This window comes from Phragmites australis, chromosome 16 (genome assembly GCF_958298935.1).
Source record: "Phragmites australis chromosome 16, lpPhrAust1.1, whole genome shotgun sequence".
NCBI classification, from domain to species: domain Eukaryota; kingdom Viridiplantae; phylum Streptophyta; class Magnoliopsida; order Poales; family Poaceae; genus Phragmites; species Phragmites australis.
In genome coordinates, this window is record NC_084936.1 from 19,895,214 (window position 1) to 19,919,752 (window position 24,539).

The 24,539-nt window shown below is 43.3% G+C and overlaps 2 protein-coding genes and 1 pseudogene across 2 annotated transcripts; 2 read left to right on the plus strand and 1 right to left on the minus strand.

The window, feature by feature from the left end:
* The first annotated feature begins 12,932 nt into the window (after positions 1-12,932).
* LOC133895826 (protein CHAPERONE-LIKE PROTEIN OF POR1, chloroplastic-like) lies at positions 12,933-15,852 on the plus strand. Its single transcript, XM_062336345.1, has 5 exons — positions 12,933-13,167; positions 13,266-13,363; positions 14,453-14,835; positions 15,215-15,291; positions 15,368-15,852. The coding sequence occupies exons 1-5, from the start codon at positions 13,091-13,093 to the stop codon at positions 15,516-15,518; spliced, it is 786 nt and encodes a 261-aa protein (XP_062192329.1). The 5' UTR covers positions 12,933-13,090; the 3' UTR covers positions 15,519-15,852.
* A 404-nt stretch (positions 15,853-16,256) lies between these two features.
* LOC133895120 (uncharacterized) lies at positions 16,257-17,091 on the minus strand (annotated as a pseudogene).
* Positions 17,092-21,486: 4,395 nt separating this feature from the next.
* On the plus strand, positions 21,487-23,732 carry LOC133896078 (thioredoxin-like protein YLS8). Its single transcript, XM_062336586.1, has 2 exons — positions 21,487-21,701; positions 23,183-23,732. The coding sequence occupies exons 1-2, from the start codon at positions 21,582-21,584 to the stop codon at positions 23,489-23,491; spliced, it is 429 nt and encodes a 142-aa protein (XP_062192570.1). The 5' UTR covers positions 21,487-21,581; the 3' UTR covers positions 23,492-23,732.
* Positions 23,733-24,539: the final 807 nt, after the last annotated feature.

Below are 24,539 nucleotides of genomic sequence, written 5' to 3' on the forward strand. Positions count from 1 at the left end.
CGGGCGACTCCTTTCCTTCTAGAAGCCCAAAGCTTCAAGAGAAATGATTGCAGTAGATGCTCGATGAAGAACTCAATGCTAAAGTGGCTTGAACCCTCTCCAAACACACACTCTCAAATTTGTGCAAACTTTGCTCTAAAGATAGTCGGAGGGGCTTTGAATGCTCTTAAAGTGCTCAAGAGGTCTCAAGTTTACCAGCCACAGCAAGCTCTAAATGCTATGGAGAGAGGGGGCATTTATAGCACTCTCTCACAGACTAGCCGTTACTGTTTTTGTCAGAGCTTACCGGAGTATCCGGTGTACACCGGAGTCTCCGGTCCTAAATCCAAAAACGGCGTCAGAACGGTCACCGAACGTGTCAGAACTAGCCGTTACAGTTCTGTTTAATTACCGGAGTCTCCGGTGAACACCGGAGTCTCCGGTCCTGACAGACTTTCCAAAAAGATTAAGTCCGGAGACTAGCCGGACCCTTCGGCATCTCCAGGTACCGGAGTATCCGGTGAACACCGGAGACTCCGGCCTTTCTTTTCTTTTATCAAAAAGATTAAATGCTAACCGAAAGTCTCTGCCGGAGTCTACCTCGGAGACTCCGGTTGAACACTGAATATTTTACCGGAGTATCCGGTGTACACCGGAGACTCCGGCCTTTTTTCCAAAAAGAATAAACCGTAACCGAGACTCTCTGCCGGAGGCTACCTCGGAGACTCCGGCCGAACACTGAGTAATCAAATCCATCCTTCTAAAGAAAAACGTCTATCCTAGACTCAATTTCAAAAATAAAAGAATGTAAACCCTATCTAGTACCCTTCGTTGATTCTTCATTTGTTTCGGCGGGCGTCAAACATCATTTATCTTCACAACTAATGCTTAAACCTGTTCAACACTCGAAAAGCACGTTAGTTCTTTAATCGTTTTGTCATCAATAAACCAAAACCCACTTAGGAGGCCTAGATGCACTTTCAATCTCCCCCTTTTTGGTGATTGATGACAACCCGATTAAAGCATACACAAAGATATATGAAAGAAGATTTTGAATTCTAGAAGATATGGTGAGCTCCCCCTAAATGTGTGCATTGGTTTAAACGAAGTTATATACCAATGCACATACTTGAGATTTTAAATTCACAGGAGCTCCCCCTATATCCTAGAATCCGTGGGATACAATTTTATGATAAGACATGGAGCACACAAAAATTAAGAAAGTACGACAATCATCACACTAATATAAAAGGTCTTACAAATTAAACGACATAAAGTTCATCACAAATAATAGTCCAATTGTCCAACAGCGATAGAAATTAAATAGAGTCCAAAGCTAAGGAAACTAAGGAAATGGATAACTATCTCTCCCCCTTTGGCATCAAACACCAAAAAGAGAGAGCCTACTCGCTGCTGCCATCCTCATCATCATGTTCTTCTTCTTCTTCACTTCCTTCAGAGTTGTTGCCAGAGACGCTGTCAGAGGAGTCATCTTGTGCTTGTTGTTGAGAACTCTCAGCAGTAGCTTGGGCTTCATCATACCATGCCCAAGGGTTCTCAACCTCAACTGGTGCACTCTCCGCTTCATCTGACTCAATAGGAGAGCAAGGTGGCTGGAGGTTCATGGAAGAGTATATTTGTTTCTGACGTTTCTCTATTTTCCTTAAGTGAGCAACTTGATCCTTGATTTGAGTGGCATTATGGGTGCAAATATTGAAGATTGCTTTGAGAGCGCTCTTGATGAATGATGACCCTCGAGGAGGAGCGCGTCTCGAAGCAAACTGTCTCGAGCTAGGAGGAGCACGAGGAGGTGATGGAGATGGGGAGGGAGCTCGTATGTTCAGGGGTCTCATCCTATAGGGTTCATGCTTAATCTCCTTTACAAAAGTCTTCTTGGATACTTTTTCAATGATAAACATTAGATAAGGAGCATATTCACAGCTTTTGATTGGCGACTTGGATGTAAAGACAATTTCTTCCCAAAGAAAGTGCGCCACGCTGAAAGGAGCATGATCATTGGACATGGCTGCAAGGAGATTTCTGGATATACTCTGAACGTTGTTGCATCTCCGCTCTTGGGCGTCAAGGTGAGTCGAAATAGGGAGTTTAAACAACGATAGAAAGGCCTCATTCCTGTAAGCTTTCCGAACTCAACTCGTCCATGATTCAGATACATAAACCCTATTTCTTCCAAGGTCAGCTGATTTTCATTGTGAATTTGATCTTTGGAAGTGTCTCTGGCATCAAGATGAAAATAGTAAGCAAAGCCTCTAAAGCTAACTCGGTATTTGACTCCCTCTATCATCCAGTGCATAACGGGATTTTCAGATCCCTCAAACCAGACTATAGCATAGAACTGGGCAATCACTTCCTCGCACCAGTCATACCTGAAGGCCATAATGTTCTTTATCTTCTTACTCTCACAAGCTGCAATCACTTCATTGAACACCGGGTTATTTTTCTTGGCCATATAGTCCCAATCAATTCATTGCATGGGAGTAATAGGCTTTTTCTTAGCCAATATCACTGTCTCATAGAAATCTGCTTGGAAATCATTCCAAAAACGATAATCTGCAACATTTTTCTCATACTCATAAGGGTTGTTCAATCTTTCACTGACCACCCTAGAGACATGCTTCATATAATTCATAGTTTGCTTTGGAGTATCGAATATGGTTGCAGTTCTCCGAGGCCTATGAAGTTTCAGAGGTCCAATAACTTCATCGGCCTGTTCTTCTTCATCATCCTCGGACTCAGACGAGTGATCTTGAGCAGCACCTTTGCCTCTCTCTTCCCTAGAGGGCATTCTTCCTTGTCCTCTTCCCGCTGTCACTTTAGCTGGTCCCTTTCCCCTTCCACAATCTCGGCCTCGCATAGCTTGAGTTTTGGTCCGGCAAACGGTCACAATGTCCCTTTCATAATTTCCAGCATCTCCTCCTTCCTCAATGTGGATACCACCACCTGCGGCTACTTTGCGGACTCTTTCACCGCTAGCATGACCGCTTCCACTATCTTCCGAGCGTGCTGGAGCTCTTGTTTCTTGAGCACGAGGGTCACTTCTTTGTTTCTTTTTCCTTTCGAAAGTGTGACCCTTCTCAAAACGATCTCCAACCATTGCAAGAACACCTAGGAGATATGGAATGAACAAAGGATATGAGGAACAAAAGTTTGGACAGAATGTGCTGAAAAACAGGCTGATACCGGAGTATCCGGTGATACTCCGGTCGGCCCCAAAAACTTCCCATAAATCCTAGGGTTTGGAAGATTTGGCCGACTAGAGATGAAATAAGTTTGGGAAAGTGTTCTAGGAGGTACTAGGAACTATTTTACCAAGGAAAAACAACTCTAGACAAGGGCATTAAGAGATTGGAAAGATTGTTGAAAAAGGTACCTTTTGAGCTCAAATCCTCCGGGGATTTTGATGAATAGGAATCTCCGGAGGTTCCGGCCTTCAATCCAAGTGAGAAAAGTAGCAAGACTTGGAGATCCTTGGTTTCTTCTAAAAAATCGCCGGAGAGGAAGCTATTGGGAGAGAGGACTTGTGAATGGATGAGAAAAGAGAACTGTTCGGGCTGGGGAAATATATAGGATTCTGGAGACACCGGAGACTCCGGTGTAGACCGGAGACTCCGGTCCTGACACTTTCACCGGAGACTCCGGTGGACACCGGAGACTCCGGTCTTGACACATGTACCGGAGACTCCGGTGAAGACCGGACTATCCGGTAACTGGAAACAGGACTGGAATCAGCTGGGGCTGTGAACAGTGTCAGGTCCAGATACTCCGGTGAACACCGGATATTCCGGGACATGGAACTGTCAATGAAAGATTTAGAGCTGAAGTTCGGGGAGGAGTTTTTCCGGGGAGAAAGATGTTGGACAAGAGGACTAATTTGCTAAATGTGATCAGCCAACAAGCATCATTACATAACTATGATCACAAATTGCAAATTATGATCGAGGGATCAAAGAGCCAAATAATTTTGAGAAAATCACTCAAAAATGCAGTTTTCGCAAACTCTTAACTAAGAAAGCTATAAATCTATAACAAGCAAATGTATGCAACAGTTCAAGCCACGTTCCGAGAATCTAGGATATTTAATTCACTTCTCAACTCGCAAAACCTTTGCTCGTCTAGTGGTTTGGTGAGGATATCGGCTAATTGTCTTTCGGTTCTCACATAGCGAATATCAATATCCCCTTTTGTTGCATGATCTCTCAAGAAATGATGTCTAATGTCTATGTGCTTGGTTCTTGAGTGTTGTACAGGATTGTTGGCTATTTTGATGCCACTCTCATTATCACACAAAAGTGGAATTTTCGAAGTTTTGTGGTCATAGTCTCTTAGAGTTTGCTTCATCCATAGGAGTTGAGCACAACAAGCTCCCGCGGCAACATATTCGGCTTCAGCGGTGGATAGAGCTACAGAATTTTGTTTCTTGGATGACCATGACACTAAGGACCTACCTAAGAATTGGCAAGTTCCCGAAGTGCTTTTTCTATCCACTTTGCAACCGGCATAATCGGAGTCCGAATAGCCGATAAGGTCGAAGGATGACCCTTTTGGATACCATAAGACAAGGTATGGAGTATGAACTAAATATCGAAGAATTCTCTTAACGGCCATTAAATGGCTTTCTTTGGGAGCGGCTTGAAATCTTGCACACATGCACACACTAAGCGTGATATCAGGCCTAGATGCACATAGGTAAAGCAAAGATCCTATCATGGAACGATATACCTTTTGATCCATGCTTTTACCTTCTCCATTGAGATCAAGATGTCCATTAGTTTGCATGGTCGTCTTGATTGGTTTGGCATTCTCCATGTCAAACTTCTTGAGCATATCTTTGATGTACTTGATTTGGCAAATGAAGGTTCCTTCTTTGAGTTTCTTGATTTGAAATCCGAGAAAGAACTTCAATTCTCCCATCATGGACATCTCAAACCTCCTTGTCATAATCCTACTAAAGTCTTCACAAAATTGTCGATTAGTAGAACCAAATATAATGTCATCGACATATATTTGGCAAACAAATAAATTATTATCAACATTCTTAGTAAAAAGAGTAGAGTCGACTTTGCCTATTTCAAAGCCCTTTTTGACAAGAAAATTTCTAAGTCATTCATACCATGCTCTAGGAGCTTGCTTTAGCCCATAGAGCGCCTTATGGAGTTTAAAAACATGTTCAGGATGTTCGGTATCTTCAAAGCCGGGCGGTTGCTCCACATACACCAATTCGGAAAGTGGTCCATTTAGAAATGCGCTCTTCACATCCATTTGATATAACTTGAAATTATGGTGAGTAGCATAGGCTAATAAAATACGAATTGACTCTAGCCTAGCTACGGGAGCATATGTCTCACCAAAATCCAAACCTTCGATTTGAGTAAACCCTTGAGCAACCAAACGAGCTTTGTTCCTTGTTACTATTCCATTTTCATCTTGTTTGTTACGGAAGACCCATTTTGTCCCAATCACATTTTGTTTTGGCCTTTCCACCAAAGACCAAACTTCATTTCTTTTGAAGTTGTTCAATTCTTCTTGCATAGCCATTACCCAATCTGGATCATCAAGCGCTTCTTCTACCTTCAAAGGTTCCAAAGAGGAAACAAAAGAGTAAAATTCACAAAAATTTGCAATTCTTGAACGAGTAGTTACCCCCTTTTGTATATCACCAAGGATGTTGTCCACGGGGTGATCTCTTTGGATACTTTGATGAACACGTGGATGTGGCACTTGTGATTGATGTTGAATGTCTTCCACTTCATCATTCAAAAAATTATTTGGATCTTCACGGTCTTGATGTTGATCTTGTGGTCTCTTGTCGTCTTGATCTTGGGTTGATGTTGATGGTTCAACTTGCATTGATGAAGATGGTTGATCTTGATCGGTTTGAGCTTCTTGAGTCTTTTGTTGTTCTAAGGGCTTGATTTCGCCAATTGCCATCTTCTTGATTGCTTCGCTTGGTATTTCTTCGTCACCTAAAACATTAGTATCCACTTGCTCCACTTGGGAGCCATTAGATTCATCAAATGTTACGTCTCTCGCAATTTCAACACACTCGGTGGTTTTGTTGAAAATGCGGTAGGCGTAGGCATTTGATCCATAACCAAGCATAAACCCTTCATCTACCTTTGGAGTAAATTTTGAACTTCTAGCTTTCTTATTTAGAATGAAGCATTTGCTACCAAAGACTTTAAAGTAGGAAACGTTGGGCTTGTTACCGGTTAGAAGCTCATATGAAGTCTTGTTTAATAACTTGTGTAAGTACAACCGGTTGATGGTATGGCATGCGGTGTTGATTGCTTCCGCCCAAAATTGATCCGATATCTTGTATTCATCAAGCATTGTTCTTGCGGACTCAATTAACGTCCTATTCTTTCTCTCGACCACTCTATTTTGTTGAGGGGAGTAGGGAGCCGAGAACTCATGCTTGATTCATTCTTCATCAAGAAACTCTTCAACTTGTATGTTCTTGAACTCGCTTCCATTGTCGCTTCTAACTCTCTTGATCTTCACTTCGAACTCATTTTGTGCTCTTCTCACAAACTTCTTGAAAATGGCTTGAGTTTCGCTTTTATCATGCAAGAAGAATACCCAAGTGAAACGTGAAAAATCATCAACAATAACTAAACCATATTTGTTACCTCCGATACTTATGTAATTGATTGGCCCAAATAAGTCCATGTGAAGGAGTTCCAATGGTCTTGTAGTGGTCATCACATTTTTCAAGGGATGAGATGCACTAACTTGCTTTCCCGCTTGGCAAGCACTACAAATTCTATTTTTTCTCAAAAGTCACATTTTTTAGTCCTAGGATGTGTTCGCCTTTTTGAAGTTTAGACAAAATCCTCATGCCAACATGAGCAAGTCGACGATGCCAAAGCCAACTCATGCTAGACTTAGCCATCAAGCAAGTTTTAGGCTTCACTCCATCCGTTGAAAAATCAACAAGATAGAGTTTACCCTTCAACTTGCCGGTGAAGGCTATTGAGGCGTCCTCCCTTCTAGAGACAACCACACCCTCATTTGTAAAAACACAATTATAACCTATTTCACATAATTGAGATACGGATAATAAATTGTAATTAAGTGATTTGACTAACAAGACATTTGAAATAGAATGATCATTTGAGATGACGATTTTACCTAGGCCCATTACCTCTCCTTTTCCATTATCGCCAAAGATGATGTTTTCATGAGGTCCTCCATTTTCTTCAAAGGAAGAAAATATACTCTTTTCTCCGGTCATGTGATTTGTACATCCACTATTAATGACCCAACTTGATCCACCGGAGGAGTATGCCTACAAAACAAAGTTATGCCTTTATTTTAGGTACCCAAATTTGTTTGGGTCCTTTAGCGTTAGTCACAAACACTTTTGGCACCCACACATTCCTTTTTACAATTCTATCTCTTGTGCGGGGACCAACAAAAAGAGCAACCACTTTACCACGGTGGTCTCTCTTTAGCATATATGAGGCATAAAAAGAACATTGGGGAGAATGAGCCTTCGGTTGCCGTGTTTGAGCCGTGAGATTAACTTGTTTGCCTCCTTTGACAAACTTGAGGCATTCCACTCCATTCAATAGCACACGATCATTTGGCTTGCTCATGTATTGGTCAAATTCAAGACCTCTCTTTTGCTTATTGTCTTTGGCTTGGATGGTCTTGTAAAGTGCATCCTTTGACTTATAGGTTTTGATGCACCCATATTTGACCAAAGTATTTAGCCTCTCATTTTTCTTTTGTAATTCTTGCAAGGATTCAACATTAGTTGTACAAGCATTAATATCAAGGTTAGAACAACGAGAGCATCCATTGCTAGTAGATGCACTAGATAGTAAATTTGCTTCTCTAGAGTTGGATGAGCCTCTCTTAAGAATATCAATTTGTGTTTTCAGAGTTTTATAATTTTCATCTAAACAAAATAATTTCTCTTGAAGCAAGAAATTGTTACTCTTAAGGTCGGCAATTGAGGAATTGGCTAAATCATAATCTTTAGACAATTTCTCAACTTTTTCCTTCTCTTTAGCAAAGAGCTCATTGAGTTCAAGGTTTCTCTCCTTTTCAAGGATGAGCAAGTCTTCTTCTCTCTTAAGGGTCTCTTCATGACTATCTATTGTATCCATTAGCTCCTTTATTTTAGCCATGACATTTTTATTCAAACCTTTGAACAAGTTATCACAATCATTATCATACTCACTATCACTATCTAGGAGCTTGGATTGAGATTTTACCTTGCGGCTTTTAGCCATGAAGCATTTTGGGGAGTCGTCATCATCATCACTCATTAAGAGTGATTTTCTTGGTGTAGGCTCATGAATAGCAATGGTGGCGACTCCTTCATCATCGGAGTCCGAGTCGGAGTTTGAATCCCACTCTTCTCCAATGTGTGCTTGACCCGAATATTTTTTCTTGTACATCTTGTTCTTATCCTTCTTGTATGGTTTGACTTTGTTGTCTTCTTTGTCCTTTCCTTTCTTCTTGTTTGGACAATCGGCTATAAAGTGACCAATTTCGCCACATTCATAGCATGCCCTTCTTGATGTTCTCTTCTTAGGCATGTCTCTCTTGTATTTTGAGTAGCCTCCTTTTCTCATGAATTTCTTGAACCTTTTCACAAAGAAAGCCATTTCTTCATCTTTGGAGCTTTCATCTTCACTTGTGCTTGATTCTTGGGCTTGTTTTCTTTTGCTTGCCTTGAGTACAATTTCTTTATGCCTTGAGGTTGAGTTTTGTTTTGCATGAATCTTCACTTCATTTGCTTCTTCTTCCATGAGCTCATGAGCAAGAATCCTTCCAAGCACATCGCTTGGTGTGAGCCTCTTGTAGTCATTTCTCTCTCGGAGGAGCATCACCAAAGTGGGATTTCTAGAAGCAAATGCTCTAAGTAATCTCTTCACCACTTTGTGATCATCAATGTCCTCGCTTTCGAGCCCTCTTAGCTTGTTCACAAGCACCATCATCCGATCATACATTGCTTGAGGAGTTTCATGATCCTCCATCACAAATCTACCTAGCTTTCCCTCAAGCAACTCTATTTTGGATTCTCTCACACTTGTAGTCCCTTCATGAGCAACTTGAAGTGTGTCCCAAATTTGCTTAGCTTCCTCAAGTCCATCCACTTTATTGAATTCCTCTGGACTCAAGGCACTAAGCAACACACTTGTAGCTTGAGCATTGCGATGCATATTTTGTTCTTCACTTGAGGTGAGCTCTTGTTCTTCCTCCGGCAGCTCAAAACCTGTGCAAACAATCTTCCAAATACTTGGATGAAGAGAGATTAAATGCATTTTCATTTTGTGCCTCCAAGCGGCATAATGTGTACCATCGAAGAATGGTGCACGCCCGGAAGGCACGAAAATGTAATTGCTTGAAAAATTCAAACGATCATAATTGAAAGGAATCTCACTTCCCTTTCCTTTACCATTACCATCACCACTCCTTGATGGATCATCTTTGAAACCCCTCAGACTTCCGGATGTCGACATAATGATTCCCTCCAAATGGTGAAGCTTTGTAGGAGGTTAGGCTCTGATACCAATTGAAAGTGCCTAAAGGGGGGGTGAATGGGCTTTTCTGAAAATTAAAACTAAAAATAGCGGATTAAAACTGCCGGATATTCCGGTGAAGGCCGGATACTCCGGTATGGTCCGGAGTATCCGGTCTAGTCCGGAGTCTCCGGCCTAAAAGGGATTTTTCAGAATAAATGTGAACTAAAGATAATAGCTAGAGTCTAAGAATTACACTAGGTCTACTAGATATCACAAAGCTAGAATAACACTTAGTACTAGCAAGATTGTCACTAAAGCAATTTAAATGACAAGTTACCAAATTCACACGATAAAGTAAATTGCGCAAATAAGAACACGTGAATTTATCCTGGAGTTGAGCCACCTCACAAAGAAGTGCCTACGTCTCCATTGAGGAGCTCACAAAGAGCCGGGTCTTCTCCAACCCTATCCTCTTCTAGCGACCACCAAGATCAAGCTAGAAATTCTTACTCAATATGAAGATGTTTACAAACTTCCCGAGGCACACCACAAGTTTGGGTGCTCTTCGGGCGACTCCTTTCCTTCTAGAAGCCCAAATCTTCAAGAGAGATGATTGCAGTAGATGCTCGATGAAGAACTCAATGCTCAAGTGGCTTGAACCCTCTCCAAACACACACTCTCAAATTTGTGCAAACTTTGCTCTAAAGATGGTCGGAGGGGCTTTGAATGCTCTTAAAGTGCTCAAGAGGTCTCAAGTTTACCAGCCACAGCAAGCTCTAAATGCTATGGAGAGAGGGGGCATTTATAGCACTCTCTCACAGACTAGCCGTTACTGTTTTTGTCAGAGCTTACCGGAGTATCCGGTGTATACCGGAGTCTCCGGTCCTAAATCCAAATACGGCGTCAGAACGGTCACCGAACGTGTCAGAACTAGCCGTTACAGTTCTGTTTAATTACCGGAGTCTCCGGTAAACACCGGAGTCTCCGGTCCTGACAGACTTTCCAAAAAGATTAAGTCCGGAGACTAGCCGGACCCTCCGGTATCTCCAGGTACCGGAGTATCCGGTGAACACCGCAGACTCCAGCCTTTCTTTTCTTTTATCAAAAAGATTAAATGCTAACCGAAAGTCTCTGCCGAAGTCTACCTCGGAGACTCCGGCTGAACACTGAACATTTTACCGGAGTATCCGGTGTACACCAGAAACTCCGGCCTTTTTTCCAAAAAGAATAAATCGTAACCGAGACTCTCTGCCGGAGGCTACCTCGGAGACTCCAGCCGAACACTGAGTAATCAAATCCATCCTTCTAAAGAAAAACGTCTATCCTAGACTCAATTTCAAAAATAAAAGAATGTAAACCCTATCTAGTACCCTTCGTTGATTCTTCATTTGTTTCGGCGGGCGTCAAACATCATTTATCTTCACAACTAATGCTTAAACCTGTTCAACACTCGAAAAGCATGTTAGTTCTTTAATCGTTTTGTCATCAATAAGCCAAAACCCACTTAGGGGGCCTAGATGCACTTTCAATCTCCCCCTTTTTGGTGATTGATGACAACCCGATTAAAGCATACATAAAGATATATGAAATAAGATTTTGAATTCTAGAAGATATGGTGAGCTCCCCCTAAATGTGTGCATTGGTTTAAACGAAGTTATATACCAATGCACATACTTGAGATTTTAAATTCACAGGAGCTCCCCCTATATCCTAGAATCCGTGGGATACAATTTTATGATAAGATATGGAGCACACAAAACTTTTCAAAGTACGACAATCATCACACTAACATAAAAGGTCTTACAAATTAAACGACATAAAGTTCATCACAAACAATAGTCCAATTGTTCAACAGCGTTAGAAATTAAATAGAGTCCAAAGCTAAGGAAACTAAGGAAATGGATAACTATCTCTCCCCCTTTGGCATCAAACACCAAAAAGAGAGAGCCTACTCGCTGCTGCCATCCTCATCATCATGTTCTTCTTCTTCTTCACTTCCTTCGGAGTTGTTGCCAGAGGCGTCGTCAGAGGAGTCATCTTGTGCTTGTTGTTGAGAACTCTCAGCAGCAGCTTGGGCTTCATCATACCATGCCCAAGGGTTCTCAACCTCAACTGGTGCACTCTCCGCTTCATCTGACTCAATAGGAGAACAAGGTGGCTAGAGGTTCATGGAAGAGTACATTTGTTTCTGACGTTTCTCTATTTTCCTAGATTTTTGAGAATTTATTTGAGACACTAACAATTATTACAATTTATAAAAGTAGTCTTTTTGGATAATTTTAGTTTTAAATATACAAAGAATTTTTTTTAAATCCAATTAAAATGTGTTGTACATAGATTATGGAACACGTAAAAAAAGTTTTAAAATGTTTGGAGTAACAGAAGACTGCCGTTTTGAAAAAGAGGGAAAACAAAATTCAAACATACGGATGTCACTGTTCATGACTGGTACTGTTTATTTTTGGCACATGTCGAAAATGGGCACTGTACCCTATTTTTGGCACATCGTATGTCGAATACGGTGTTACAGTGATATTTTCGGCACACTGTATGCCGAATATGGTATTTTCGGTGTACGGTGTATTGAAAGTTAATTTTTGGTAAACGAGCTGTCAAATACGAATGTTAAAATTATAAATACGACAATATATTATCTATTTCGATAAATATGGTCATGTATATTATCTAATTTTGTATTTTTTGCCTCCAAACACTCGTACCGGCTCCTATCCCGTATCATCTCGTACAGATACAGGTTGATTCAGTCCACCAAATACAGCCTTAGACGCCCTACCAGAGGAGTCTAACAAAAGATTCTGAAATAATTTCTTCGAAGACCTCTCCGTTTTTTGTTGGCGGTCTGCAGAGCACTGAGCCAGCACACATTCAATTCAAAACTAGCCCATTTAGGGCCTGTTTGAATGGGCCAAATACAGTCGCAATCCACGTGGATGGGATGGCCGAGAACCCACGAGTTTTTTATTTTTATATTTTTAAATAAAAATAATAAATATATCTTTTATTTTGAAAACTTATAAATGTAGACTCGTGTCACCCATTAGAAGCACAATGAAAATATACTGCATTTCAGCTCTCAAAGCTGAAAACACTATAAAATAATGAAAAATTATATGTTGTAGAGAATTCTATCATCTAGTAGTTTTTTTAAAAGGACGTATATATTTACAATTTTTATTATAAAAAATATATAAAAAATAGTGAACAATTCATCTGTTGGAAGGACGATGAAAAAAATACTGTATTTCAGCTCTCAACGCTCAAAACACTGTCAAAATAGTGAACAATTCTATGTTGTAGAGAATTCTATCATTTAGCTTTTTTTTAAGATGTATATATTTACAATTTTTATTATAAAAAATAAAAAAGTCAAGAGCCCACCAAGGCTACAAACCTGGCAGCGGGCTGGCCGAAAGAAGCCCACGACGCGGTGACGCGCACCCACCTACCACGCCGCCGCCGTCTGCCCGTCTCCGCCTTCCGCATCCAATCTCCTCTCAACGTTCCTCGTCTCCTCCCTCTCCCGGTCCTCGCGAGCTCCTCACACGCCGCCTCGCCGATTCGGACCGCCACCTCGCGGCGGCGCGGCGGAGATGCAGACCGCCGCCGCCTTCAACCGGGTAGCCTTCACCGCTGGCCCGCTCCGGCGGCACCCGAAGCCCCTCCAACTGTATGCGCAAGCCCCCTACCTCAGTTCCATTCTCTCTGAACATGTTACCTCCACCTTCCCGTGCTGATTATTGCGTGTGGTTCTGCTGAGTTGTGCAGATGTGGGGCGGCCGGACGAGGAGGCCCGCCCCTGATGCGGCTGCGGCCCCCTCGGTGCTCCGCGAGCCTCTCCGTTGGCGCCGGCGGATACGGTGGTGGTAAGGACTGATGGGGGATGTTTAGCCTTTAAACGGTGTATGGTTGCCTGTTGCCATATGTGGTTCTTTCAGCTCTAACAAGTGCTAAAAATTTATCCACATGCCCTATAAAAAAATTATCCACAGGCAATATGTGTATGCTGCCAAGTTTCTGGGTTCAGTAATTTCCTTATCCGATCCGGACCTGGAATTTTCCATGCTGCTGATATTTGTTTCCATTGTTTATTCTTGACCTGCATCTGCTTGGTTATGGCGAAAGTCTGCGAGAATAATCTCATCTGGTCAACTTTTTATCATTTTGCGAGATAAGAAATGTTGAAGCACTATATGCCCTGTGAAATCAAACAAATTTTGCTTAGTTGGATTGGCATAAATAACCCATATCCGAGCCCAGTCCTTTTTAGTGAACCTGGGAAATGGCACTGGCTGATAACAGCTATTTCTCCCTGGACTCATTGTTCTGATAAGATCAACCCAGGTGGATTCTAGGTACAAAACTTACTCTTCATATTGTGAGACTGAGATTTATTTGTTTTTCGGTTATTGAGGCTCTGCAGAACTTCCAATATCTTTTTTGGCACTCTTTAGGTCATATAGTTGTTTCTAGGGCCATAGTTTGGTGATGTAGAGTTAGTTGGTTCTGTTTCAGCTGCACAAGTTCCTCTTTCCTATTGTTGAACCAACTGGAAAGAAATCAAAAGTTTCATTCACTTAGCCGGAGCAAAACATGTTGAATTATATTTGTTTGTTCTTGTCCTTTGATCTGTGAATTGAAAATTTTGCAATTGAAGCCTCTTGTTTGCCAACTGCCTCTGGTGGAGATATTGAATTAGCAAAGCTTAGCCTAACTTATGATGAATGAACCTTGAATACATGCCATTTATCATTTGTTTGGGCGGCAAACAGTTGAATTTTCAGTAGATTTTTCTTCCTCATAGCTGTTATGTCAGTTATTTATTTATATTTATTTTGTTTTTTATAGATTCTGGGAGATTCTGTCTTCAGTTTTGTGGTTGTTGTGCTGGCGGTTGTTTTAGTACCAGCATTAGCGATTATGTCTATAGTTGACCAATTTATGTGTATCTGCAGAGCATGTTCCAGTGTTTCCAAGACGCCAATCATGGGATCCCTACAAGCTTCTTGGTGTTGATCATGATGCATCTGGAGAAGAGATCAGGAGTTCAAGGAATTTTCTTCTACAACAATACGCTGGGTATGAAGAAAGTGAAGAGGCTATTGAAGATGCTTATGATAAGATAATAATGAAGAGCTACTCACACCGTAAGAAATCCAAAATTAATCTTAAAAGCAAGCTAAAAAAGCAAGTTGAAGAATCCCCATCATGGGTTAAGGCACTGCTTGGATACTTTGAGGTGCCATCACTGGAGATTATTTCAAGGAGATTTGTTTTTTTTGGTTTCATTGCTGGGTGGAGCATTGCAACTTCTGCTGAGACTGGGCCTGCCTTCCAGGTATGCTTGGATTCATTTCAAAATTTTCTTCATGCAGTTTAAGTATTGAAGTTGTTAAATTTAGGGAGTTGTTCTCCCTGAATCATACAGGTTTACTTAAGGGCCAAAACTGTATGTTTGTGTAAAAGGTCATAAGTTTGATTCTCATTAAGGGTGCAAGGGGTATAGATGATTTTCTAGTGTCTACCTTCTAAGTTCTTTCTTTTTTCTAGTGTCTACCACCAAAAATCAGAGATTCAGAGTAGCCGGAAAATCTTTTCCCTTTTGGTTTGAGAATTAGAACCATGAAACGGAATACATATCTAAGATGAAGCTTACTACAGTAATGTTTTCGGCTGTAACAAATTTTGGACACACCATTGACAGTTTGCTTTTGCAGCTTGCACTATCACTCATCTCATGCATATACTTTCTCAATGACAAGATGAAAAACCTTGTCAGGGCGTCCACCACAGGGTTAGTGAGCATTTCCATTGCAAATTATCTTGGTTCTTTCGTCATGTCTCAGATTTTAACTTGTTTATTTTTCCAGGCTTGGAGTCTTTGTGAGTGGCTGGATTGTAGGTTCTTTACTCGTCCCAGTGATCCCAACTTTCATCATCCCGCCTACTTGGTCCATCGAGCTCCTTACTTCGCTGACAGCTTATGTTTTCTTGTTCTTGGGTTGCACTTTCCTCAAGTGAAACTTTGCAACAGTCCTCCGATAGGAAATTCTTGTTGTCAAAGAAAATTGCTGTGGCTGACATCTCCACTGCAAATCCAAACTTCCCGATGACCAAGCTGCCTTGGATCACCTTTTTTGTCTTGAGTGTATATGATGCCCCAGGATGGTTCAGACTTGAGATCCCATAATTTGTTTTCTCATATCGAAGAGTAGTGATTAGTATTCAACACACAGCTAGTTAGTGACATATTACTGCATTGACGAGGCATGCTATTGTATTTTTATATCTGTACATGAGTCACAATAGCAATCAAACATTGCTGTACCATTTTAACGTTGTAGTTGCATGTTTATGTTGTTGCTTTCATGGTTACATGTTCAAAGTGATCGAAGCAACCGAGCCCAGTGTGAGGTGCGTGTACATCCAACATACCACCCTGGTTCGAGTTTTAGTTTGGCTTGAATTTGAATGTCTCTTTTCGTAACGTAAAGTAGGCATCATTTTTTAAGGAGTAAGCATAACATCAAATTTGCTGAAATTAGGCATCATTTTTCTTCCCTTCTTGCAAGGCCGTTCTGAACGCATCTTTCAATAAAATCGGACACATACAATAGTTATTGGAAAGCAGTGGCGCTAGTTGGATTCTTCCGTAGCCACAACCGAGTTATGTGGTCAAAAATCATGCCAAGGCAGGTTCAGCGGAGCGCCGTGTTTGCGCGCTTCCTCGGCGAAACGAAACACGGCGTACTCCTCGTGCCTCAGGGGATTGTACAACAGAGGGTGGTCCCCGTCGACGAGCTCGTCCATCGCGCCCACCACGGCGCCATCTCTGGACCAGCAGCCGCACAGCACCAAGAAGCACTTCCGACACCCTTCCGTTGGTGACGACCTGCTGGCGTGAGAATTAGCCAGAGATGCCGCACGTCAGTGGTGAGGAGGGTACTGTGGTCGATCGTTCCGTACCGTGAGTTGGTCGACCGTCCGTACCGTGTGTCGGCCTCCGGAGGGATGGCGAGCCAGCGCCCGCCCTTGGCCTGCACCTCGAGGCATTCAACCTCGTGCTGCACGATCGCGGTGACCATGCTGTCGTCGCGGTGAGCCTGCATGGACACGCCGGTGGTCTCCTTGTCCGGCGGCACGCCGTAGTGCGACAGCCGGACGCTGTAGGTGAGTCGAGGTGGGCGCCGATGCTCTCGTCCCGGACACCGAGGCCCTCCAGGGTCATCTTCTCCACCGTCTGCTCCAGGTTCAGCACGTTCTTGGCGAATGTCACTGGACGGTTTCGGTGTGACACACACCAGGAGATTGCCGCGTGTGTCAAGATCATCGATCCACCGATGATAATGGCACAAAACGGCTGTGTGTTGGTAGTCTTACCAGAATTCCGGGTTCCCATGCGGCCAGAAGAGGTAGGCGAGCTTCTTGGTGGAGGCGTTCTTCTTGGTGGAGGCGTTCCGCTGCTTGACATCGAGAGGGAGCGCGAAGCCGCGAACCGCGAAGATCCGGCACGGCGCAGCCGAACGTACAGCACCTGCCGGAGCTCAGGGCCGAGTGCATCGTGCGCGATGACGACGCAGCCGTGCGCCACCATGGACGCGGTCACCGCTGCCCGGGCTTCCTCCCAGCCCGCGGAGGTCCACCTTGGCGATCTCCATGAATTAGCTACTCCACTGCGGCTTCGCCCGAGTCCCGTGGCTTTGGCTTCTCTTGGATCTAGATAGTTGGCTATAGAAGTCAGCACTCAGCACTCGGCATATGGGCGCAGTAGTTCCTCGTGTGCGCACGTGACGCTGTGTCCAGCCACGGAGCGGTGGAGATTTATTAAACGAGACCTTTGCCGTGCCGGGTGAAGGATTTTGAATTTGGATATATATAATATATTATATATAGCTAATTTTTTTGTGATAACCATAAATATTAAATAATGATAAGATTTAAAGTAAAAACTGCTCATAATAATGACAACAATAAGGTAATACAAAGGAACTAAAAAATAAAATTACAATACAATTTTACGGTTCTTCAAACGTAGTTATGATGATATTATCCTCAACTTGTAAAAAGAAGTTTCGCTCAATAAATATGGCCAAACAATCATTCACGTATTAGCTCTCTATTTTATTTCTTAGCTTATTCTTTATATAAATCATTAAAAAAATACGCTATCAACACTGGCTGCCGCTACAAACATTTCTTACAAACATTCACTGAAATCACCGGCTATTCAATCTCACAAACATTTCCCTGTTCGTGCTTGTTATTTGGCAACAATTCTAGTCGACTGAATCACTGAAGCCTCAACACATCAAATTGTCCTGCTATGTGCTATCGCCTATCAGAACTTCAGCAACTGTCAACTGAGCAAGAGCAACACAACCTGACAACCTTAGCTTAGCAACGCAGATTATTGAATCAACCTCTGAAGTTCAGAAGTACCAGTGCAGCCGCTGCCACTGCCGCCGACTGCCATCTCGCCGCTGCCGCCCTTGCCGAATGCCGAGTCAGCCGTCGCCCGTCAGGTGGGCAGCAACGGCCAACAGGGCAAGTCACAAGTCAGGCCTTGGCCTTGTGAGGGATGACCGAATGGCCGTAACGGGCCATAGCCCGTGGGAGACCGGAGACTAGAGCTTTTTTTATTTTTATATTTTTTAACTTAAAAAATTAAATAAATAGTTCCCGGATGCAAAAATTTACAGAAATATACGTCTACCGTCATCTCAGAGGGCTGTAAGAGGACGGTAAGGATACCACAATGGCAAGCACAGGCCTGAGAGGGTGGTCAGCCTTGTAGCCAACTGAGAGGATGGGTAGTACTGTTCCCACGATGAACAATACTCAGTGCTCAATTTTCTACTCCCATCTCCTCTATTTAAAATAGTGGTATTCTGTTACTCTAAAAATCTTAATTTTTTTTTACGTGTTCCATAATCCATGTGCAACCCGTTTTAATTGGATTCACTTAAAAATCATGTGCATAATTTAAACTAAAATTCTCTAAAAAAAAGGTACTTTTATAACTTTTAAAAATTGTTAGGGCATCAAATAAATTCCTAAAAATCTAGAAAAAATTCTAATATTCTTCTTATATGATGGACTAATTTCTAAAATTATTTTCAGCCCTAGCTTTTTATTAGAACACACTTCTCAAATTTTTGCTGAGATGAGACCTACTTCATATTAAAAGATATCTCTTTAAGAAATTTACTCTAATGTTTAGAGCCAGTAACTAGTTCTAACCACTGAAGCTGCCGTAAGGGACGTAGAGTGTCTCCAACACTTACCTGAAGAAGCAACAATTACCTAAAGAAGACATAGAGTCTCCTTTTTCGGGAGTTGCCCAGTCAAGGTAAACCAAACAAAGGCACCAATGATTGCCATTTTTTAGCGCGGACATTTTTCATACTTCCTCAGTTATAAATACATATCATTTCAGATAAGATATAGTTTTTAATGTATAACTTTGATCACTATTTTATATTAGAATATATTTATAAAATTAATTGAATTTGTGATATTATAAAAATATTTTTAAGACAAATCTACTTATATGATTTTAACATTTTCAAACAAAATATTTTAAAAACTATTGTTAGTTAAAATTTTGATCGAAACTTCTTCAAAATAACATGTATTTATAATTGGAGGGAGAATATTAGTGGACATATATTGTGTTATGTGAATGGTGAATTGCAATCCAATCCGTGTTGCGTGGATCGACCATGCATGGTCATTTTGTGTTGCCGGCATAGTGTACTCTTTTTCTGGCCGTATTTGCAAAATAGAGTATCTCGATGAAGTTATGGAATTTAGGTGGCATTCCTGTCAACTTATCCGAATAACACGATTCCGGTGGAGGCAGGCCGGAATATTAGTGAGTTTTTTCAGATTTTTTGGAAAATTTCGTGAGATCTAAAAATTGCTAGAAGTTAAAAAACAGCACATTTTGGAGAATTTAAGTTTGAATTCTACATAATATTTTTAGATAAATCTAGTTAAAATGGGTTACTTATGAATTATAAAACATGTAAAAAAATCAACATATTTTTTACATTTTTAATTTAAATTACACAACATTTCTAACCCAGTCTCCTTTTGAATGTTGGCTTCGCCCAGGAACTCACTCACACTCACGAACACATAGCGCCGGCGAGGGAGACGATGAACAGAAGATTTTTTCGGCGACAAACGCCGCGGAGCCAATCGCTCCTGTATCTTGGCACTGTTATTCACTGGACTTCGCAAAGAACACCGAGGAGCACAGGGCTACATATAGGCTGGGGACACCACGAAGCTAACCTCCACGCCCGGCCTTCGCGCCATGATCCGCAGGACCCGCTCGACGTCGCCGTGAGCCACACGCTCGCCCGGACGACGCGGCTTCCTCCAAAAAATCATGCGCCACGCACACCACTCCTCTAACAGACTCCGACCGCGCTCTGCAGCACCCCTGCGCTCGCGATCATCAACTCGAACGACCTGAACGACCTGACAGGACGCACACAACGCACTGACTCTACACACCATGAACACACCATGGCGAGTTTATTTCCAACAATCTCCCCCTAAACACGACATGGCGCACTTCGTCATCACAGCAGCGTCGGCTCCTCGTCAACGTCGCAGAGCAGCGCATGTTCCTTCTTCTTCCGCGGACAGTTCCTCGCCATGTGTTCGCGCTCCCCGCAGTCGAAACACTTTCCTCGGTAGCGGCTCTTACCGCGCCCCGAGCTTGTGCTGCTGCCGCCGTCGTCATCGTCGTCGCCACGGTCCCCACCATGGCCGCCGCCCTTCTCACCACCGCCACGGCGCGCACCACCGCTGCACGCCTGATCCTTGCCGCCTCGCTGACGCCACCGCGCCTCCCACTGCTCCTCAGTGAGGTACAGTTGCCCGGCGTGGTCCGTCGCGGGTTCTTCAGCGTCAGCCTCCTCCGCCACTTGCAGCCGCCCGACGAGCTCCTCAACGGACATGGCGTTGATGTCCGCGAGCATCTCGATCGCCACCGCGACTTGCTTCATCTTCTTCGGGACCACGCGCAAGATCTTCTTCACCACGCGGCTATCCTCCATCGCCTTGCCAAGCTCGCGCAGGCTGGCGACAAGCCCGTTGATGCGCATCGCGAAGTCGCCGACAGTCTCCCCATCGCGGAACGCCACGTTCTCGAACTCCTTCATGAGACGTTGCACGCTTGCGGACTTCATGCGGTCATCACCGACCCGCATCGCCTTTACCGCCTCCCACGCTTCTTTCGCCGACTTCTTCACGGCGAGCCAGCGCCCGCCGATCCTTGGCGCGCTCCTTGGTGACTGCCTCCACCGCGTCCCACAACTCCATCGCCTCCAAGCTCACCTGCATAACCAAGGACCACTTATGGTAGTTGGTCCGAGTTAGCAGTGGGAGCTCCACGGCGCCAGAGTTGGCGACGACGCGCTCCACGGCGGCACCAGCCCTCGAGCTCTCCGAGCTTTCCCGGATCCGCGGTGGTGTCGTCATCAACCTCGCTCTGATACCAAATGTTGGCTTCGCCCAGAAACTCACTCACACTCACGAACACATAGCGCCGGCGAGGGAGACGATGAACCGAAGATTTTTTCGGCGACAAACGCCGCGGAGCCAATCACTCCTGTATCTTGGCACTGTTATTCACTGGACTTCGCAAAGAACACCGAGGAGCACAGGGCTACATATAGGCTGGGGACACCACGAAGCTAACCTCCACGCCCGGCCTTCGCGCTATGATCAGCAGGACCCGCTCAACGTCGCCGTGAGCCACACGCTCGCCCGGACGACACGGCTTCCTCCAAAAAATCATACGCCACGCACACCACTCCTCTAACAGACTCCGACCGCGCGCTCTGCAGCACCCCTGCGCTCGCGATCATCAACTCGAATGACCTGAACGACGTGACAGGACGCACACAACGCACTCACTCTACACACCATGAACACACCATGGCGAGTTTATTTCCAACACCGGTAGGTGGCAAATGGGCGTGCGTCAAATAATCAATTGCCCCATCTCTCCCAGTCTCCCTCGCACGTCGCTCCCCTGCCGCTTCTTGCTGCTGCCGGCGGCGGAAGATGTCCTACCTGCTGCCGCATCTGCACTCGGGGTGGGCGGTGGACCAGGCCATCCTCGCCGAGGAGGAGCGCCTCGTCATCATCCGCTTTGGTCACGACTGGGACGAGACCTGCATGCAGGTATCGAGCACCTAACCCTAGCTTCTACTGATCTTTGATCTGTGGCTGTGGGATTTGCTCTGCGTATGATTTATATTCCTGCCTATGGATGTCTCCTGCGCTGTACTTTGGGGTGAGCCGTCGACTGGGGGTCGATGGGGGTGTGCGGATGTTGAATTTCTGGAAGCCGGAGGCTGTGCGGAATTCAGGAAATTGGGGGTAAGGATTTGTTTTGTGGACGCTGCAGTAGGTTGCTTGAGTTTAGGAGAATTGAGCCAAGGGTTCTGATTACTGATGCATACGTGAACCGTAACAATTTTGCTGCTATAGTTTCTGCAATCAGTGCATCCTCATGTTAATTAGTGAGCACGAGTAGGGATTGTTTAGGTTATAATACTGATGGGTAACAAGTGGTCTAGAGATCTCAATCTACTTAGCTGATTAAAACATGCAGGAAGACTACTTTTATGCTCTATAAACTCACCATTTAGCAGCTGCATCAGCAGCTCCCTGCTTGGTTTGTATCTATAAAGTCTAAGGTGATGCTCTCTTCAGCTTTTCTGTTGTCAGGGCATAGATTGTCGGTCAAAGTTGGAACAGGAGTAGTTTCCAGTAAGTTTCTCTTTTTTTTTTCCGGATGAAACAAAGCTTTTATTCCACATAGGGAGTTAGATAAACTTGCAGTCTACTTAACCTTTCATAAATTTGAAGCCTTTTGCGAGTTACTAGATGAAATTAAAGTAAGTGCCAGTACGACAGTACCTTTCTAGTATGTTATGAATCGGTGCAATTGTTTCCGCCTGTGGTTGCTTTCCTGCTTGCGGAAGCCTGTCCTTTTGGCTTGAGGTATGTGAATGCTGAATTAATTGCAGTGGTCAAGAATCCTTAAATTGTGCAAGTATTTGTTGTGGAGACGATACAGACGAGTTAGGTGGGGTTTAGGGGTATTGAGTTCAGATTCTACAATTCTGCTTACTTATGCATAAGAGAATTATGAAGTGCAGAAGTTTGCTGATTTAGGGTCTGTAAAGTGTAATGCTTGGTCCTCATGTTAATTGGTAAGGAGACAGTAAGTAGATGAGGTTTGCGGATATCGTCACAGCATTGCCAGTTTGCTACTTGGCTGATTAAATTACAAGAACAAACTGTTGTTTAGCGACCTGGGTTGTATTGTAGCATCACATCTTACAGTTATGTTGTCTTAAGCCTTTCTACTGTCATATGATATTTGGTCAGTTTATGGAACAGAAGTGGATAGGGCGTTTCCTTTTCCAGGTTATATTGTAAATCTGTTCGCTCATGTTTTGCCATGCGTTCCTCAATGAAATTAAAGTGAAGTAGCTATTAGGTCATTTCTTCAACGCTTTGTGAAAAACATATCCACGTCTCTTGCCATTTTTTTTATTGGATTCATTCTGATTTTGTCTTATGATTTGGTTCTACCCTAATTTAGCACTGTTGTATGTTTGACTTCATTCTGACGCACTCTTGTTTATGCTTAGATGGATGAAGTGCTGGCATCAGTAGCTGAGACCATAAAGAACTTTGCAGTTATCTACCTTGTTGACATCACCGAGATTCCTGATTTCAACACCATGTATGAGCTTTACGATCCATCCACAGTGATGTTCTTTTTCCGGAACAAGCACATCATGATTGATCTTGGGACAGGAAACAATAACAAGATCAACTGGGCCTTGAAGGACAAGCAAGAGTTCATTGACATTGTGGAGACTGTGTACAGGGGTGCCCGGAAAGGCCGTGGTCTGGTGATTGCTCCAAAGGACTACTCCACCAAATATCGTTACTAAGGCATTCGTGTTGGCAGCCGCTGCTGTTCAAATTTCTAGCCTAGTATGTTCTGTAAGGGGGAGCACTCAGACAAGGGATGTTTACTTGCCGAGTGTTGCTTAACCGTATCTTGGCATGTCTTAAACTTGTAAATCTGTAATCGTGAGTTGATTGTTCCGAGTGTCAAAACATGATTTGTGTTGTCTATTAGTCTGAGTATATGTTACTATAAAAAAAGATTGCTGGTGGTGCACGTGAGAATTGCCGAGTCCATGGCTTTCTTTTGTATTTTGGTGAGTATTCGTCAGTCTGTGGTGGAACTCTTTTTGCACTAACATTTTTTTTGACGTGATGAAATTCATCCGCTAGGTATTACGCTACGCGTGTGGAACTTTTTTTCCCTTGTACCGCTGAACAGTTGGGCACTTGGGTTGAAATATTTTGCACCAACTTGCGTGTGAAACGGCGGCGCGGAAATCGTTCGCCAAAAAATTGACAGGCCAACCTTTGGTAGGGCTATCCATCTAAACATGCCAGCCCTAGCCCCTGTGTCCCACTAATCAGAAGCTGACAGGATGCCAAACCGACTCTACAGTAAATAATTTTAAGCATGTTTGCTAGAATGTGGAGTCGTGCTAATGACAATCTAGTGGTGGGGGAAGGAAATTCTGTAACATCCTTCGTAGAAAGACTCGAAAAAGACCCTCTCTCGTATCGTTTTCTCAATCCAATGACCTGGCGCAGCACAGATGAAAGGAGAGGATATTTCTGTGAGACTGAGTCTCATAAAATTTTCTTTCGACTGCTGGTGGGATCGATGGTGTTTGTTTCCACCTACTCATGTATGATCAGTGGTACGGATGTGAATTTTATTTGCATGATTTATAATTAGAAAATATTCGTCTTTCGAACTCCAACTCATCCCGTGGTCTAAAATTTGTCATTCCACTACAGTAAACAAAGATATACATATATCTTTGGCCCCCAACTTTCAAAACCGAGAAACTACATTCTCCTTCACCATAGCTAGGTGATTTGAACACGCGACAATGTTGATGTGGATCCCAT

Bases quoted from the DNA above. Each gene is read 5' to 3' on its own strand.
- LOC133896078 (XM_062336586.1), top strand. From the start codon at position 21,582: ATGTCCTACCTGCTGCCGCATCTGCACTCGGGGTGGGCGGTGGACCAG. The intron at 21,702-23,182 runs GTATCGAGCACC...GTTTATGCTTAG, and splicing joins GGGACGAGACCTGCATGCAG to ATGGATGAAGTGCTGGCATC.
- LOC133895826 (XM_062336345.1), top strand. From the start codon at position 13,091: ATGCAGACCGCCGCCGCCTTCAACCGGGTAGCCTTCACCGCTGGCCCG. The intron at 13,168-13,265 runs GTATGCGCAAGC...TGAGTTGTGCAG, and splicing joins CACCCGAAGCCCCTCCAACT to ATGTGGGGCGGCCGGACGAG. The intron at 14,836-15,214 runs GTATGCTTGGAT...TTGCTTTTGCAG, and splicing joins AGACTGGGCCTGCCTTCCAG to CTTGCACTATCACTCATCTC.